Source organism: Thunnus thynnus, chromosome 5, assembly GCF_963924715.1.
Source record: "Thunnus thynnus chromosome 5, fThuThy2.1, whole genome shotgun sequence".
Classification (NCBI taxonomy): domain Eukaryota; kingdom Metazoa; phylum Chordata; class Actinopteri; order Scombriformes; family Scombridae; genus Thunnus; species Thunnus thynnus.
The window spans coordinates 34,860,905-34,880,410 of NC_089521.1; the positions used below are offsets into that span (position 1 = coordinate 34,860,905).

Here is a 19,506-nt window from a genome sequence, read left to right on the forward strand (position 1 = left end):
CTTTATATTCTTCACATTTCTATATTTATATTCTGGGGCTCTACTGGAATAAAAACTCCTTATTTATCTTCTACTGGTCCTTTATGCAGCCCCTCAGTTCAGCCTCTGTCTGAAACAGGCCGTTTTAGCTCCTGTCTCTTTAAGGCCCCGCCTCCTGATGAGCCCACTCTGTTCTGATTGGTCAGCTTTCAGGAAGCTTCCTCCGGCTCCGGAGGCTACGTAAACAAACTATAGTAGCAGGATTTCACTTCTTTTTCTCCTTCTTTACTCCAAATGTCAACTTCTCAAATCCATCCGTACATGTTGGAGCTGAACAACACATGGAAACACCTTAGCAACCACCTTAGCAACCACTTTAGCAACAACCTTGGCAACCAAGGCTACAGAGCAGAAAACTATTTATGAGCATGAGCAACGAGTCGCTGTCAGCTTGTCAGCGAGGTAGAAACAACCGTCACAAACGAAGCGTTACGGCAGGTTGAAGCCCCGACTTTTGACTTGCAGGCAGCATTTCTACAAACGTTCACCTCAAATTTCGGATCTTTGACCTTGTTTAACATCAGACATCAGAACAGGACATAAATAACAGAAAACCACTGAAAGCAGAATATGAACCCTTTATTTTGGAAAATGTGAAACTGTCTGATTTTCTCCAACTTTTGATACTTTAATTAAAAATATATTTGTGAGCTCAATGCTTAATTGTGTTATAGTGTCGCCTAATGTGAGATTTGCACCACATTTATTATAAAAATCTGGAGAACTCAGCTTCTTCCTTTTTATAATGTATTATTGCTCTTTTATAATTATTAATATTATTATTATTTTATGGAGGAGGTTACCTGTTTCACCTCAAATCTACTTATAATGATTACTTTTTTCTCCTTTTTAGCTTCATACTTTAAAATTGTATTTTGTCTAATCTCACGGGAGTGGGCGGGGCTTGGGCTGACCTGGCGATGAGGTAATTCAAAGACAGGCGGAGGATGGCGAAGAACAGGAACATGGGGATGGTCCATCCGTGCCACGCCGCGTACATGTAGATCTGTGGAGAACACACACACACACACACACACACACACACACACACACACACACACACACACACACACACACACACACACACACATAAACACACACACACACACACTCACTTTCTGATTCTTACTTTCATAAAATAAAACGCTCTGTGTGTGTGTTTATGTGTATGTGTGTGTGTGTGTGTGTATGTGTGTTTGTGTGTGTGTGTGTGTGTGTGCGTGCGTGTGTGTGTGTGCATGGACTCACAAAGAAGGCGATGGCCGACGTGTAGACGGAGTACCATCTGGATAAGGCAGAGAGGTTCCTCATGAAGTTGGTCACAGGTTTGAATCCTCGTTCTGGAAACAACAACAACAACAACAACAACTGACCAACTGACCAATCACAGGTGAGAATCTAATAATGCATGAGAAGTGTTATCCATCAGTATCCTACATGGCCAAAAGTATGTGGACACAGCTTTTGGTTGGGCTGCTTGGTTCCAGTGTAGAGAGTCTTAATGCTCACAGTGATATTTTACATGATGCTGTGTTTGTGTTGTTTGTGTATCTGATGTATGAAAGCTGTGAACATGATGTGCTGTGTTGATCTAATAATAATAATAATAATAATAATAATAATACTCACTGAGCCGTCTCATGTTTTCAGTCAACCTGTCAGAAACCAGAGAATCATTTAGATTTAAGACAAAAACAGATCTAATACAATGAAAAAACATTCAATATTCAGTTACTTTAAGTTATTGTGTCAACGGTGCAACTGTACAGTAGTTATGATTTTTCATTAATATTGTTATAAATATATATTTTTTATCCCACAAGTAAAACACAGAATGATGTGCAACCTATTTCCCACATAAATAAAGTTATTCAGTAAAAACCAGCAGTGGAAAGTAACTAAGTACTGTACTACAGTATAATTTTGAGGTACTTTACTTGAGTATTTCCATGTGATGCTACTTTATACTTCTACTCCACTACATTTATTTGACAGCTTTAGTTGATCAATCATGTGAAACAGAGGATGTGGTCTATATCCTTCATATCTGTAATCATTTTAGATCACTCTGTACTGATCTGTTTTTATCTTGACATTCATTTAAACTTTTTATGTTGATTAATGTCAAAAAATCTTCATTGAATCCTCTTTGATTGAGTGGTGCATCTGTATACAGCACATATAATAAATAAAACACTGAGTTGGGACATTTTGCATAATGATTACTTTTACTTTCAATATTTGAAGTTCATTTTGCAACAAATACTTTTATATGTTTACTTTTACTTGTAATAAAGTACTTGTATGTGGTGGTATTGCTATTTCTCTCAATACTTCTTCCACTGCTGTTAAAAGTGTCTATCTGCTTTATTTCCAACAGATGACTCATAAATCAAAGTCTCGGTTCTGTTACTGGAGTTTCTGGACCTTCCTCCTCACCTCTTGGCGCTGAGCGGCTCCTCCGTCTCCACCGTCGTCTCCTCCGGCTGGAAGCGGAAGTCTTCGATGTAAACGCCGAAGCGATCGTAAAGCCATTTCAGGAAGCTGTTGGACAGAGTTTCCTTCTGTTTGTCTGAGCAGAAGAAAAGAAAAAGAGTCATTAACATTTTGACACAGTTATCCAAGTTTATACACTGAGATTGTCCTGTATGAGAAACCCAAACCTGGGAGGGAGGAAAGGAAACATGTTTGGGATAAACCAAATAATTCAAAAAGCTCAGAAACAAAATTAAATTGTAGAAAAACAGAATTCTGTCCAAATTCTCTGATTCAGTTTCTTAAATGTGAATATTTTCTGGTTTCTTTCGTCTCAATGACAGTAAACTGAAGATCTTTCAGTTGTACACATTTGAGGATACACCAGGAGGACATTTTATGGACCAAACACCTGTTTGTGCAGCTCACCTGTGCTGCTGACTGCAGGTGCAGGAGGGGGCGGAGCTTTAGGTGTCTGAGATGGTGAATCTTCAACTCTGTGAAGTGACCAGCACACAGAAACATGATGGCGTCTGTCTCTAACAGACTCGTTAAATAAATAAAGTTTTGTTTTGTTTTGTTTTGTTTATTTATAACCACCTGGTCTTCAGGACTTCGTTGATCTTCTGTTCCAGGTCGGTGCATCTGCAGCGCTCCCTCTCCAGCTCCTGTTTCAGCGAATCGTTGGACTCCTCTCGCAGTTTCCTCAGCTCCTCCTCTGAAACAGATCACATGATCAGAGTCAGTGTCTCTCTGAGAGGAGACTGAACAGCGACGGAAAATGATCATCCAAGTTTTAAAACTACAACCGGCACAGAGCATGAGGACGACAGTGAGGAGCAACAAACTATGATTTTAAGAAAATACTGAGATTGTTATAAAAAGGTGCCATCAAAGACAAAACTTCCTCCACGAGCTGAACTCATCTGGAGATAACAGGAGCATCTCATCCTACAACTGTAAAACATCCTTTATGTTTTCAACCATCTGCTGCTGTCAGTCCTTAAACATCTTCACTGTGATTGGTTCCCTGTGGACGACGCCTTCTGAGCGTTAAACAGTCTGAAGGAGAAAAACATTTGATCCTGATACAGTTTGTCTCTTTAGTCTCAGCATCTAACTTCCTGTACTGCAGTTTGTCCTTTATATTAGTGTTCAGTCTAAGTCTGTTCCTGTATCACATTATAAGCTTTGTGCTACTTTATATATTTCTGTATACTAAGAAAATACACAGGAAACACGTGTAAGTCATGTGATATCTTCTGTTGTCACAATAGAACAAAACTATAAATTTGAATTTCACTTTGTTGGTAAACTGACACATCTGAACCAGTCCATCTGAACCAGTCCATCTGAACCAGTCCATGGCTAAAATGAGCTCTTCTATGTTCAGAAACAACATGTATATGTAAAATGTCTTTAAAGAAGCAGCCTTTACACCACTCAGGGGTTTCTGTTTTTAAAAGCAAATTGTTTTATTATTATTATTTATATTATTATTGTTTTATATTATTATTATTTGAGTCACCAGCCGTCACTGGTGTGGGGGTTGAATGCAGCTCATTTTTGTAGGATACAGCAGAAAGGCCTATATACATACAGCACATTATATACAAACTTTGGATGAAGTTTGATGTTATTATCATTTATTTTACAATAATTTTAGGTCTTATATGTATAATTCATATATATTTATTTTGTACAAATATTTTAAAAATTAGAAAAAACCCGTCTAATAACAGCGTGCAGGTCGGGAGTCGTGGCGTAGCGAGGTTACATCTCTGTCTCCGTCTCTGTGTTTTTACAGACGTGTCTGACAGAGCTGAGCTTTGGCTGAACGGTCGGTGCGGTCCTCTGTGGTCTGAGAGATCAGGGTTCAAGACCCGCAGTGGGATTCTTATTTTAACACTTTAATATCCTAAAATTAGAGAACAAACCCAGGATCGTTACTCCTATTTCCAGTTTTATTTGAATACAAATACAAATACTGAACTCTCTGCACATCCTGAGTATTCAGACCTTCACTTTTTACACACTTTTGTTTTTTTTTGTTTGGGTTACTGTGCAGATTGATTTTAAACCTGATCTTGTTATAGAGCTCACCTGTACGTACCTGCCTCTGGAATTCGTCAGGTAACGTTTCTTATCTGATTTCCATCCAAACATTCAAAGAGCACAGATGTAGTGCAGCTGGAATATGTTCCATGAATACCAGACACAATTTAAAGGTTTATACTGCACTACTCGAAGGTAAAGCTACATAAAATCTTCCCTTTACTTCACAGATACATCTTATCCTCTCAATTACAAGAGTTCTGGGCTTGTCTTTTCTTTTTAAAGATTTTTAAAGCCCAAGTAAAACCAGATCCACTTTTGGTTACACTGGATGCATCTAAAAACCTACAGAGTGCACAGCATCGCCTGCTGTCCTGTTGTCTCCTTTGTGCAAAGAAACTCATTCATTTGTTCTGGAAAAAGAAAGATGTGCCAACTTTAAACTCTGGACATCAACACTGACTGACACACTGCAGAGAATCCCTGAAGACTGATGATCTCAGGGATGGTGGGATGGGAACAGTGTTCCTCAGTGTTATTTGCACATTATTTACATTATTTATTATTTACATTACTTTATTTAGACAGTTCTGCTGCTGTCTAACAGTGAGAATACTATTATAACTTGTTGTTTAACTTTTTATTATAACTTTTACTGAAGGAAACAAAAGTTCAGGGTGGAAAAAGTTCTCTAGATCTTTTACTGCAGTAGAAGTACATAAGTATTATGAGCTTGATGTAGTTAAAGTATTGCAGTAAAAGTACATAAGTATTATGAGCTTGATGTAGTTAAAGTATTGCAGTAAAAGTACATAAGTATTATGAGCTTGATGTAGTTAAAGTATTGCAGTAAAAGTACATAAGTATTATGAGCTTGATGTAGTTAAAGTATTGCAGTAAAAGTAGTGGTTTGGTTCCTCTGACTGATATATTATTATATATGACATCATTAGATTATTAATAGTGAAGCATCAGTGTTAGAGCAGCATGTTACTGTTGTAGCTGCTGGAGGTGGAGCTAGTTTACACTACTTTATATACAGTTAGCTAGTTTAGTCCAGTGGTTCCCAACCTAGGGGTCGGGCCCCTCCAAAGGGTCAGCAGATAAATCTGAGGGGTGGTGAGATGATTAATGGGAGAGGAAAGAAGAAAAAACAAAGTTCTGATACACAAATCTGTTTTCAGTTTTTGGACTTTTTCTCTAATCTTTGATTTTTGCTGAAATATTGGATCATTTGAACATTTATTGAAATGAAAGCATGTGAGAAGTTTAGAGGGAAAAATCACTATTTGGTGGAGCTGTTAACAACTCATAGACATGTGAAATGTGACCCCGACTACACACTGCTTTTTGTAAGACGTCAAAAGACAAAAAGGTTGGAAACCACTGGTTTCATCTTTAACAATGTGTTGTATTTTAAAAGCTTGTTATATTATCCATTGTGTCAAATCTTCATCTGAAAAGTAACTAAAGCTGTCAAATAAATGTAGTGGAGTAGAAAGTACAATATTTCCCTCTGAAATGTAGAAAGTAGCATCACATGGAAATATTCAAGTTAAGTACAAGTACCTCTAAATTGTACTTAAGCACAGTACTTAAGTTAATGTACTTAGCTATTTTCCACTGCTGACAAAGTTCCTTCTTCACGGCTCTGTGTGTCAGTGAGGTCAGCAGGGTTATTAATAGCTCTGTGTGTGTTACATAAAGTACACAGATGCTTTATGTAACACACAATTAACACAAACACTTCCTGCACAGATTAAAGGGACACTTACTATGTTACATTTTAGAACGTGAAAGTTCATTACTGACTTTGAGAACAGTCGTCCAGCAAAATCTTTTTCCAGAGCTTTCAACCGTGTTTAGATAGAGGGATGCTGACGCAGCCATCAAACAGAGCTGCGAATCTGGTTGAAATGATTCTCAGCAGTTGTTTTTCAGAATTAAATCTCACCTATCACTTCCATTATAAGGTCATTATGAAAGGATCTTCTAATGATTACAGCAAGATAAACAGCTTTAATGTTCATTTGAAGACTGACTGTTGGTTTAAGACACACGTGAAAAACTGAACTCGTCCTTCAGACTGTGTGACAATAACAGGCAACATCGTTCGAGACGCCTGTAACGATCTGTGTCAGGCTCAGTTTGAGGCTGTCAGATTGTAATCAATCGTTGCGCTTCCATGTAAATAAAAAAAAAGTAAATGAAAGCAGAGACGTGTCATCCATCTGCAGCTCTGCTGGTCTGAAAATGCAGCAAAGTCACAAAAACTTCTTTCTCGTTTCATCTCCGTCGTTTTGTTTTTGTCTCATGGACGTATTAAAGTGAACGAGTGAGAACTTTATTCAAAGAACTGCACTCACAAAATGTCTCGCTGGCCAGTGTATTCTGCAGTGGTAGAAAGTAATTAAGTACATTTACTCAAGTACTGCACGTAAGTACTTAATACTTCACTTGAGTATTTCCATGTGATGCTACTTTATACTTCCACTCCACTACATTTATTTGACAGCTTTAGTTACTTTTCAGATCAATATCTTATGTGTAAAATATATGATCAGCTTGTTCAGTTGTTTGTAGTTTGTAATATGCATTATTCTATAATAATAAGACTATCCAACAGTATAAGGTGTTAAAATTAGCTCAACCTTTCCAACATTAAAATGCTGCCTTAATGTACACATCAATGAATCAGTATTAATATTCAAATTATATATATATAAATATATATATATATATATATATATATATATATATATATATATATATATATATATATATATATATATATATATATATATATATATATATATATATATATATACATACGTATGATAAATATAACACTCTAAATTGGACCGTTTTGTATAATAAGTACTTTTACTTTTGATACTTTAAGTATATTTTGCTAAAAAATACTTGTGTACTTTTACTTTTGTAAGTTTGGGTGCAGGACTTTTACTTGTAATGGAGTATTTTTACATTGTTTTACTGGTGTTTTTAAGATCTTTTTAGGATCTGAATACTTCTTCCACCACTGGTTCTGTTTCATTTCATGCTGTATTCTGATTGGTTGGTTTGTAGTCGTGGTCGTAGCAGCAGTCACACTGAGATCCGGGACACTGTTTTGGATTGACGACCAAAGATTTTATCACATTTCTCTCATGAATGTCAACTTTATCTCGTACAGTATAAAAGGCCTTTTAGGTTCAGATGATTTATTTTAAGTTTTATAAAATAAAGTCAGCCCACACAGAATACTCACGTAAGAAGTGTTTCTCTAACAAGGCGATCTCTAGGTGAGCTTTGACCTCGTTCAGATCTGTCCTCGGTTCGTCCTGCAGAGCTGCAGAAAATGATCCTGGACCAGCCTGAGAGACAAACACACAGACAGAAACATGATATAACCAGACACCACAGAGGAGATGACACAACAACAGTGAAGTAAAATCAGGTACAAGACACTAAACTGAAATAAAACCTTTGATAAATATGAGCTGGTTGATTATGAGGTGTGACAGTGAACAGGGGTTTTATTCTGTGTGGGGTGCCACAGGGTTCAGTACTGGGTCCTCCTCTATTCACAGACTCATTATAAATCTCATTCACTTGGACAGCATCACCTACATAGAGTCACCCAACACAACAGTACATCAAATATTGTCTTATTTTTCATCCTGAATCTGTTTGTAAAAACAGAATAAGAATAAGATAATTAAAAATAAGAAATAAGAAATTCTACATCTAATTCATAAAACATGTACAGAACCGTGATTCTTATAACCTGCGTAAAAATCACAAAATAGTGGCTTATTTTATGTGATGCTCAGATAGTTTTTGCATCATCCTGGAGCAACCCGTTCTGTCATAAGATGACAAATATTAGAAATACTAAGTCGGGATATTTTACATGCAGTATTTTCTTTAGGAATTTAGATGACGTCTAACCTACCAACATTTTGGAAATAAGAAACACTGAGGAATCCAATCTAATTTGTTCATATGCACAAGATGACCCAATAACACTAAAAATTATTAAACAATTAATCAAACTAAATTGTCTCTTTGTCTGTTTATACAGAATTAAACTACACAAGTGCATAAGTAAAGTGAAATGTTTCAGAGACGATATAAATCAGTAGACATGAATCAGAAGAAGATGGAACAGTTCCAGCAGCACCGGTGGAAAGTAACCAAGTACATTTACTAAAGTACAATTCTGAGGTATTTTCTACTCCACTACATTCAGCTATAGTCATTTTCAAATCAAGATTTTATTAGAAAAACATGATAAGCTTACAAAATGAACTGATTCTCTGAGTTCTTCAGAGAGTCAGATGGTAACAAATCTGCACTTTAACCCAAAACAAACACTAATATTGAAAATCCTGCATCACAGTGTTCAGGCCTAAAACAATACATTTTGTCATATTAAATGTTTTAAAACGTAATCTTTTAGGGTTCAGGATAAAAAACAGACATTTGTCTTTAAACTCTGTGCTCAGGTGTGTTTGTGTACCTGAGCGTCACTCTGCAGCTCGCCCTCCGCCTCCCTCAGCTCCTCCGGCTCTCTGATGGAGCTGCGAGGTTTCATCACGGCCTCTTCGCTGCATTCTGTGTCGGACGTGTTGGGCGAATCGACCAGATCCAGGAACTCGTCCCGTCTCTGGCCCCGAAACCGGATCTTGTCCAGACGTTTCAGCATGGTGGACGCTGCGGAGCCGGCCTCTATCTGAACATGGCCGACAGCAGCGCTGCAGAGACGGAGAGGAGAACGTCAAGAATCAAACACAAAACATCCAAACAGTGGTGCAAAGTAACTCAGTACATTTACTCAAGTACAGTTTTGAGGTACTTGTTCTTTACTTGAGTATTTATTTGACAGCTTTAGTTACTTTTCAGATGAAGATTTGACACAATGGATAATATAACAAGCTTTTAAAATACAACACATTGTTAACATCAAATTCCCTCTTTGTGTTTCCTCGGACAGTGTTTCCCTGTTGAGCAGCGGAGGAAGTATAGTAACAAAAAGAGGAACTTTGGCACTAAAAAGAGTTGTGAGTTATTGAGTGTCGGGTCCTGCAGGGGGTGCAGGGTCGGTCTGGGGGGGTCACAAGACGATAAACAAGTGAGGACAGATGAGGAAAATATATCCAGTGTGAGAAATGTGTTTATTTTTTCAGAATTGCTCTTATCTTTGATATTTTCATCTTGTGACATATTGGGTAGTTTTACGTCTTCAGGCCGTTAAAACATCTTCATAACAGTAGATCAAGAACAGAAAATCCCTCTTTGCTTCAAGTCTAATAAACATGCATCACCTGAAGACTCACTGCTTTACACTCGATCACATTTAGGAAAGGACAGAGATAAACTGAACATTGCAGATGTGTTTTAACATTTGATTTGTAATCATTAGAACATCTATAAGAGTTGTGACTGTTTGTTATAAATGTGATTTATAAGAAATGTGAAATGTGTTTTCCTTTTAGAATACCATTTGCATTTTAGCCATTTTTACAAAAGAAAACAAAAGTGTTGATTACTCAGGGAATTCTTAAAAAATCAAGTTCCCAACATAAATTCTGCAAAGTGCTTTCATATTAATTTAATTTATTCATGTGATGTAACTGAACTGAGGTCACTTCTAACATCGTTGCAGCTCATTGTGACAGTGAGGAGACACATCGACGTGTCAACACGTCTTATTCTCCTGATGACTGACCTGAACATGAAGCTCCTTCAACACTAAGTGATCATAAAAGCTTTATTCATCCAGGCAGAGTCTGAGGCAGCCAATCAGACGCTCCACTGTGACGCCGTCATACTGTTTGTTCAGGGAGGAGACGCTGAAAACTGCTTTACAACAAGACTGTAAGTCTGCAGTCATGTTAGCGGCTCTGTGAGGATTTCAGCTGAATGCTGACATCAGCATTAATTGATTAGTCGATCGACTGAAAATTAATCTGCAGCTATTATGATCATTCAATAATCATTTTAGCCTTTTTTTAAGCAAATATTTGCTGGTTCCAGTTTCTCAAACGTGAATATTTGCTGTTTTTTTGTCTTCTCTGTCTGATTATCGTTCTGTATGTGCATCAGGCTACTGGTTGATCACAACAAGCAGACAGAAACATTCATGGAGAGAATTAACTGCAGATCTTTAGCAGGTGTGATGGTTACCATGTTCACATCGCATCTTTTACAGGTTTCCTTATTGGAGGTGCAGCCTTTCTTTATTATCTAGTGCCTTTATTAATTCTAACTGCTGGAAGGAACCATCAGTATTATCTTTTCTACATGAAGCTTCTATGTTTTCAGATGTTGTTTTCCCTCCCACTCTTCTTCTTTCTTCAGGTAAATTATTGGAGCTTTGCACCACAACAAGAGTGTTTTCCGTTAACTCTGCAGTCTTATTTCCATTGGTCAGAACGGGATAACTCCGCCCCCTCCCGTCCCCTCCCCTACCTCTCCTACCTGAATCATGCGTCTGATTGTATCTCAGATCCAGTGTGTCTCACTGCCTTCCTCCCTGCTGCCTGCTTGTACTGAATCAAGTGTTGAAAGTTACGAGTTCTTCTGACTAGTTTAAACACCTTATTTTTATTTCTGACTGCGTCCTTACACTCATCATCCCACCAAGGTGCTACTTCCCTCTTTGTACTGTCTTTACTTTCAGATTCTAATACAGTTGATATTATGTCTGTTGCTTTAGTTTGCTGTCAAGTGTTTTTATGTTCAATCCAACATTTCTATCACTGTCTTCCAGAACTTTCTCAGAGATCCATTTCCCTCCTGTGTGTTCTCTATGATCAACAAGGCACCAGACTGATCACTTCCTGTGGTTACTTCTTGGCAAACTGTCTGATCACACACTGATGTTATGCTGTTTGATACAAATGTAAAATCAAGCACAGATTATTTTCCTTAATTAACATCTAATTTAAACATACTAAATTATTTTCATCTAGCAGCTCTTCTATTACCTGATCATTAGCATCTGTTCTGTCTCGCCCCCAGAACGTGTTATTAGCATGTTATTAGCATGTTATTAGCATGTTATTAGCACCTGCAGGTTCTCACACTAACATTAAGGGAACTCCAGAAATCTCTCCCTTGCAACCACTGTATCTCTGTTCTCCATCTCTTTCAACCCTGGCCTCTTTTCCAGCAGTAGTCTTCCTCACCTGTTCTTCAGAGTCACACCCTGTTAACACGCTTCACCTCCTCCGCTCGGCCTCTCATCATGTCTATTATCTTTCTTTACTCCCTGCTCAGGTTTAGCAACTTGTTTTGTTCCGGTTTTAACATCCTTTGTAAGAACAAACAACGTTCAAAACGCGACTGACAAACGTGACACGTTTCCTCAAACACTCTAAAGACCAATCGGACAGGTATGTTTGACATGAAACAAACACTACAGAGAGAGACGCTCACGAGGACAGATACGTCCTCTCCGTCTCCCAGCACGTCTGCAGCACCTTCCTGTTGGATGCCCCCTTAGATCAGACCTCCATGCCCCCTTAGATCAGACCTCCATGCCCCCTTAGATAAGACCTCCATGCCCCCTTAAATCAGACCTCCATGCCCCTTAGATCAGACCTCCATATCCCCTTAGATCAGACCTCCATACCCCCTTAGATCAGACGTCCATACCCCCTTAGATCAGACCTCCATACCTCCTTAGATCAGACCTCCATACCCCCTTAGATCAGACCTCTATACCTCCTTAGATCAGACCTCCATACCCCCTTAGATCAGACCTCCATACCCCCTTAGATCAGACCTCCATACCCCCTTAGATCAGACCTCCATACCTCCTTAGATCGGACCCCCATACCCCCTTAGATGAGACCTCCATACCCCCTTACATCAGACCTCCATACCTCCTTAGATCGGACCCCCATGCCCCCTTAGATCAGACCTCCATGCCCTCTTAGATCAGACCTCCATACCCCCTTAGATCAGACCTCCATGCCCCCTTAGATCAGACCTCCATCCCCCCCAGACTGACCCAGTAACTGGTCACCAGTTGTTTGTGACGCAATCACAGTGGCGTCTCACCTGTTCACACACACAGGAAGTTCAACCTGCTCCTAAACACACTCTTACAGTTCGAGCTTGTATCTTCCTGTTTTCATCAGCTGACCGAACTACAACCACAGACCCGGTCACTCGCTCAACCGGAACACCGGTCTGCACGCGGGGTCCGGGTTGGACACACCTGGACTCCTCAGGGGACCAGGTGTGTCCTGAAAGGGAGGAGAAGTTTCTCACCGTGAACAGAAGCACACTCTCCCTCCGTGTGTCTCTCCCGGAGGTCCGGACCCGCTTCAGCCCAGACCCGCCTGCTCTCTGCCCCGCTGCGTCCCTCCGCTGCCCCGGCAGGTGGTCCAGGTGTCGGGAGGTAAGAACCGGGTCGTGTTCCTCCAGCTGACCGGACAACAATCAAAGCTGAGGGCGGGGTGACGTGCACCCGCTGAACACGGACGTGACGTCATCACGCAGCGCTCTTAAAGCGAACGTCTCCGTTCAGGCTGATTAATAATAGTATAATAATTATGTATATATATATATAATTATATACAGTCTGTGTTGACTGACTCATCTGGTTTCAGTTGTAAGTTTGTTGTCAAATTTTGGTCAGATTTTAGTTTTCATTTCTATGATGATGTTAAACTTTCTGTCAAAGATGTTATAAAATTATTTTAAAGATGTTATAATATAGTTTTAAAGATGTTATAAAATATTTTAAATGTAGAGACTCTGATGACTGTGAGACTGTGATGATTATAATGGGGAAGTTGTTTATTCATAAATCATTATTTTCTCTGTTCCTTCATGATTTCACATATTTTATATTTTTTCTCTTCTTTTTCTGTACTTTTATTATTATTATTGTACTTTATTGTCATTGTCCGTTTCATGTTTCCTGACAGAAGATTATAATTTCAGCTCACAGTAGTCACCATTTAACTGTGATGAAATGAAATGTGTTATGATGAATAAAGTTTCAATAAAATAAAAAAAAAAAAACCCGTCTATGTTCAGGCACAAAACCGTGTTTAACTGATAGGAAATGTAATAGAATATTTATTAATTCAATTTTATTTATTTATTTTTGTCTCAAGTTCTCATTTCTTTTCTTTTTTGTTTGTTTGTTTGTTTTTGTTTGTTTGTTTTTAAAAATGAACCCGTTACTGTGCTTTTCATGTTATTATGTCCTTGTTGTTTTGTTCAGCTGTTTGTTTTCTGTTTCTGTTTTCCTGTGTTTGTTTATTTATTATTTGTGAGTGTTGTGTATTTCAATGTTTGGACAATAAAGTTGGGAAGTGAAAAAAAACGTCAGCGTTCACGTTCAGGCGGAACTGAAGAGCCAGTTGTGTGTTTGTGGAGGAAGTTTGAAGTTAGTTGTGTGTATTTCTGCGTTGTGACGGTAAACAGGTTTGTTTACACCTGCAGGGTCTCAGCTGGGAGGAGGACATGGCCTCCACGGTGCAGAACACCGACGTGAAGCAGGTAAGACTCACCTGAGGAAGGTTACTTAGGTCTGTCTCTCATCCCAGAAGACAGTGAGACAGGTGAGGTCACACCTGCAGACTCACTCACATCCAGCTCTGACAAACACGACAAATATCATAATGTGTTTCCCACCAGACTACGTTTAAACAACCTGTTATTTTAATGAGATGTTCCTCTTTTCTGTATAAAATCACATGAATCTGATAACTCATGACGTCAGTGTCTTCTGCTAAATTCGCCATATGAATAATTTAGCAGTAAACCAGCTGTTGAACTGAAGTTAAAACTATTACTAAACTATAATACAAACGTCCCGTCAGAGTGGGACAAAATGAAAAGTGACCAAAAGTTTGAATAAGAAGAAAAAAACCTGCTTCTTGGTGTATTTAATATGAGCCGAATTGATGAACAAGACCTAATCATTTAAAAAAATACCTTTAGTCCTTTTTAACAGTGACAAGTCTTCACGAATCAGCGACGCAAATGTAAAACTGCAAATTTGCGACTGATATTCTGAGCGGAGAATATGAAGATAACATCAGTGCTGCAGAGACCCTCTAACACACCAGAGAAACTAGTGTTTAAGACCGTGAGATCATGTATAATATCGCGGTGTTTCCTCACATACAGAAGTCTGAACGAGAATAACTGTAAGTTGCATCTTTAGTCTTCTGGTGGTTTTTATGTTGGTTGTTTTTGTTCTGGACTCTATTGAGACCAGATCTCCATACACACAGAGACTGTCTGATTAAAAAGTCAGATAATTAATGCATGTGAAGTACATTTATGCAAGTACTGTACTGTAGTACAGTTTGAGGTACTTGTACTTTACTTGAGTATTTCCATGTGATGCTACTTTCTACATTTCAGAGGGAAATATTGTACTTTCTACTCCACTACATTTATTTGACAGCTTTAGTTACTTTTCAGATGCAGATTTGACACAATGGATAATATAACAAGCTTTTAAAATACAACACATTGTTAAAGATGAAACCAGTGGTTTCCAACCTTTTTGTCTTTTGACGTCTTACAAAAAGCAGTGTGTAGTCGGGGTCACATTTCACATGTCTATGAGTTGTTAACAGCTCCACCAAATAGTGATTTTTCCCTCTAAACTTCTCACATGCTTTCATTTCAATAAATGTTCAAATGATCCAATATTTCAGCAAAAATCAAAGATTAGAGAAAAAGTCCAAAAACTGAAAACAGATTTGTGTATCAGAACTTTGTTTTTTCTTCTTTCCTCTCCCATTAATCATCTCACCACCCCTCAGATTTATCTGCTGACCCTTTGGAGGGCCCCGACCCCTAGGTTGGGAACCACTGGACTAAACTAGCTAACTGTATATAAAGTAGTGTAAACTAGCTCCACCTCCAGCAGCTACAACAGTAACATGCTGCTCTAACACTGATGCTTCACTATTAATAATCTAATGATGTCATATATAATAATATATCAGTCAGAGGGACCAAACCACTACTTTTACTGCAATACTTTAACTACATCAAGCTCATAATACTTATGTACTTTTACTGCAATACTTTAACTACATCAAGCTCATAATACTTATGTACTTTTACTGCAATACTTTAACTACATCAAGCTCATAATACTTATGTACTTTTACTGCAATACTTTAACTACATCAAGCTCATAATACTTATGTACTTTTACTGCAATACTTTAACTACATCAAGCTCATAATACTTATGTACTTTTACTGCAATACACTAACTACATCAAGCTCATAATACTTATGTACTTTTACTGCAATACTTTAACTACATCAAGCTCATAATACTTATGTACTTTTACTGCAGAAGGATTTTCATGCAGAACTTTTACTTGTATTATAGTATTTTTACTTTGATCTATTGGTACTTTTACTGCAGTAAAGGGTCTGAGTACTTCCTCCATTACTTCAGGTTCTGTGTCTCCTCTGCAGAAAGATGCTGATGGTGCGGTGGTCGTGGCGGTAACATCTCGTGCGGCGTTTGGAGCTGATGACGGTGATGAGGTGTACGGTGTGGGCGTGGCCTTCACGCTGCTGCAGGTCAAAGTTCAGTTTGAATTGTTGACGTCTGTTCTGTGATATTAATCATGTCGAATGGATTCTGTGGTTTTAAAACAAAATCATGTGTAAGAAGTTGTATTACAGTATTTCAAATGTAAGTCTGACAATATTCTATATTTTCCTCCCGTTTGAGTAACGTTTGCTATAAACTACAGTGTTCATATTACTGACCCTGTTTCAAAAATTAAACCATATATTTGTGTTGGCTGGTTATCTTTTTAGGGGATTTGTTGTTAATAATAAAAATATAGAATAAAACCACACTGAAGCTTTACAGGAAAAATTCAGATAATCTTAATTTATATTCATGTTTTTCTCTTCAGGCGCTGCAAAGAGTGAATGAACGTCTGCTGGAGGAAAATCCTGCTGAGTCGCTGCTGTTTGATGTCGTCCTGATCACCACCGACAGCCAGCAGCAGCAGCAGAGCGCCCGCATCATCAGCAGCACCAGACATTACGGTAATTGAACCATCATCAGCAGCAGCACCAGACATTACGGTAATTTAACTTTGACCATCAGCAGCAGCACCAGACATTACGGTAATTTAACCATCAGCAGCAGCACCAGACATTACGGTAATTTAACTTTGACCATCATCAACAGCACCAGACATTACGGTAATTTAACTTTGACCATCAGCAGCAGCACCAGACATTACGGTAATTTAACCATCAGCAGCAGCACCAGACATTACGGTAATTTAACTTTGACCATCATCAACAGCACCAGACATTACGGTAATTTAACTTTGACGAGCAGCAGCACCAGACATTACGGTAATTTAACTTTGACCATCATCAACAGCACCAGACATTACGGTAATTTAACTTTGACCAGCAGTAGCAGCACCAGACATTACGGTAATTTAACTTTGACCTGCAGTAGCAGCACCAGACATTACGGTAATCTAATTTTGACCATCAGTTGACAGATTACCGTCAGCTGATCAGTGATGGGGTTTGTAGTCTTCCTGTTGTGATGTCATCAGTGCTTTGTTGCAGGTCTGGAAGTCAGCAGGTTCTGTTTTTCCAGCGAGGAGGATTTCATCGAGAGTTTACTGAAAAACAACGTGCAGCTCTTCCTGTCGCCGGACGGAAACGAGGTGTCGCAGGCGTCACAGAGAGGTCAGGGAGTTTCTTCTTCTCTGTCATTTATTACAGCTGATGTGTGATGGATGTGAACCATGTTCATAATACTTATGTAGTTTTACTGCAGTAGGATTTTTCATGCAGGACTTTTACTTGTACTGCAGTATTTGTACTTTGCTGTATCAGTATTTTTACTGCAGTAAAGGATCCGAGTACTTCTTCCTCCTCTGGGTGGATGTTTGTTGCAGGCGTCCTCTCGGCGCTGCTGAACCAGCTGACAGCTTCCAGTCCGTCAGAGCAGCTCAGGGTTTTGTTGTGCGGCGACGCCGTCATCCTGCCCGACACCAGCCCGCTGGCGGCGAGTCGTCAGGCGGCTCAGGTACGAACATCCTGCCGACGCTTTTTTTTCTTGCTGAGGATTTCTCAGAAGCTGCCTCTGAAACCTCAGATGTACGAGGGTTAATGTGTTAATAGAAATAAAAATAAGCATCAGAGGTTTTTTTTTTAAAGGACAGTTTGTTTTCTTCTTCTGCAGCGATTCTCAGCTCAGCTGGGCGCGATGCGGCGGCGGTTCAGCGTGTTCGACAGCCCTCTCAGTATCGTGCTGATGACGTCACGTGGTGGCCGGGAAAGCTGCGGCAGAGCCTTGCAGGAGCTGCGTTCCCGTGGCGTCAGTGTGGACGAGGCGTACTGCCTGGCCGGGGCCCCGCGGGGCCCCATCCTGTCCCTCCTCCAACCTCACTTACTGCTCATCGACGTGGAGGAGTGATGACATCATCGTCCTGTCACATGACCTTCACTGTGTCTTTGAAACAAGCTTCCAGATCCTCAGACTGAGCTCAATCAACAAATCGTTTCTTCTCATTCAGCCTTAAAGGGGCCGATCAGAGGGAAGCCCCGCCCACCACCAACATTCAGATGACGCTGCTGTCACTCATGAATTTATTGACACTTTGTTTCCAGTCCGTCTTAAACCAACAGTCAGTCTTGTGTGTGTTTATCTTGCTGTAATTATTCCTCCTGTTCATACTGACCATCAGATCATCCTTATAATGACCTTACAATGAAGTGATGGAGGACAAAATGGATTTAAAGTTTATCTGAAGCTAATATGAAGCTTCAGCGTCCAGATGAGTCAAATCAAGTAGATATCTTTCAACGTTACAGTCTTTTTAGTGCTGTAATGGGAAATTGCTGATCACTGAATAAACACACAATGAGAGTATTGTTAGGTTATGAAATAATGTGATCAAATAATACAATCAGAAGTATAAAGCATCATAGTTCTGGAAACAAAGATACAAACCGCCTAGCTATCTTTTCTTTGTCTGAAAGCTTAGCACTTAACCAGTCCCTTAAATACTAGATTTACACATAAACATCTAGTTTATCTCATCACTGAATCATGTAAAAGTATCACAGAATAAACTAACTGTTAAACACTTAACTGCCTCATCTTCCACAGCAAGTTTAGAATAGACACAGCAAACACAAACTAACACTAAACTGAACTTAAACACCATCTGAAACATGTATGATATATTCAAGAATGATAAATGATAAACTGCTATTCAGTTTTCTTTCACAGTGTCAAAGTCTTTTTGTTACTATACTTCCACCTGCAGCTCAACAGGGAAACACAAAGACTGTAAATGTGTCAGATATCCACTGATATGATTAACTCAGACTGCTGAAGCTGAATAGAAGCTTCACACAGACTTTAAATGACTGTGTGGACACACTGTGGATTTTGGCCTCCATCACTTCCATTGAAAACACATTTGAAGGATCTTTTAATATCCAGTATGAACAGGAGGAATGATGACATTACTGTTACTATGGAAACCTGACTGATGTTCATAGTGTGATCCTTCATGTATGGAGCAGATCTTATAATTAGTCTCATATTTAATGAAAGTTATCTGCTGGACTCACTAATGCTGAAAACCAAAACTCAGATATATATTTTGATACAACAGCATGAAAAACATGTAACTGATATCATATATTATTATTTTTAGTATTAGTTTAATTAAAGATCCCCTCCAGACATGTATTAAGACATAAAAACCCTTTGAACTATAATGTGTCTGATATGGTTTTTCTATAAAAGTAGACATTAAATCCTTCAAATTACACCTCATTAAAAAATCCAGAATATGCAAATATATTTATTATATATATATATTTGGCTCCAAAACTAGTTGTGATGTCACATCGTGCTCAGGGATTAGAGCCTGAA

At 38.7% G+C, this 19,506-nt stretch overlaps 2 protein-coding genes across 3 annotated transcripts in view; one reads left to right on the plus strand and one right to left on the minus strand.

Annotated features, from left to right (window-relative positions):
* The window catches only part of LOC137183707 (GRAM domain-containing protein 4-like), a 28,372-nt gene extending 15,318 nt beyond the window's left edge, over window positions 1-13,054 (minus strand). The window contains exons 1-9 of the mRNA XM_067590958.1: window positions 12,853-13,054; window positions 9,092-9,326; window positions 7,838-7,943; window positions 3,115-3,232; window positions 2,944-3,011; window positions 2,479-2,611; window positions 1,669-1,694; window positions 1,288-1,379; window positions 954-1,045 (exon numbers count right to left, since the gene is read on the minus strand). Coding sequence (XP_067447059.1) covers window positions 954-1,045; window positions 1,288-1,379; window positions 1,669-1,694; window positions 2,479-2,611; window positions 2,944-3,011; window positions 3,115-3,232; window positions 7,838-7,943; window positions 9,092-9,277 — 821 coding nt within the window. The 5' untranslated portion in view covers window positions 9,278-9,326; window positions 12,853-13,054. The remainder of the gene's footprint in view (window positions 1-953; window positions 1,046-1,287; window positions 1,380-1,668; window positions 1,695-2,478; window positions 2,612-2,943; window positions 3,012-3,114; window positions 3,233-7,837; window positions 7,944-9,091; window positions 9,327-12,852) is intronic.
* An 854-nt stretch (window positions 13,055-13,908) lies between these two features.
* LOC137183709 (cytosolic 5'-nucleotidase 1A) lies at window positions 13,909-19,349 on the plus strand. 2 transcript variants are annotated; one of them, XM_067590962.1, is made up of 6 exons: window positions 13,909-14,094; window positions 16,047-16,160; window positions 16,499-16,634; window positions 17,178-17,300; window positions 17,513-17,643; window positions 17,800-19,349. In XM_067590962.1, the coding sequence occupies exons 1-6, from the start codon at window positions 14,059-14,061 to the stop codon at window positions 18,031-18,033; spliced, it is 774 nt and encodes a 257-aa protein (XP_067447063.1). In that variant the 5' UTR covers window positions 13,909-14,058; the 3' UTR covers window positions 18,034-19,349. The 2 variants fall into 2 exon arrangements, with proteins under 2 accessions (XP_067447063.1, XP_067447064.1); XM_067590963.1 differs by having other exon boundaries at window positions 13,912-14,094; window positions 16,047-16,154.
* The last annotated feature ends 157 nt before the right edge of the window (window positions 19,350-19,506 follow it).

Excerpts from the sequence above, each read along its gene's own strand:
- LOC137183709 (XM_067590962.1), top strand. The coding sequence starts at position 14,059 with ATGGCCTCCACGGTGCAGAACACCGACGTGAAGCAG. Across the intron at positions 17,301-17,512 it reads GTCGCAGGCGTCACAGAGAG|GCGTCCTCTCGGCGCTGCTG; the intron begins GTCAGGGAGTTT and ends TGTTTGTTGCAG. Across the intron at positions 17,644-17,799 it reads CGAGTCGTCAGGCGGCTCAG|CGATTCTCAGCTCAGCTGGG; the intron begins GTACGAACATCC and ends CTTCTTCTGCAG.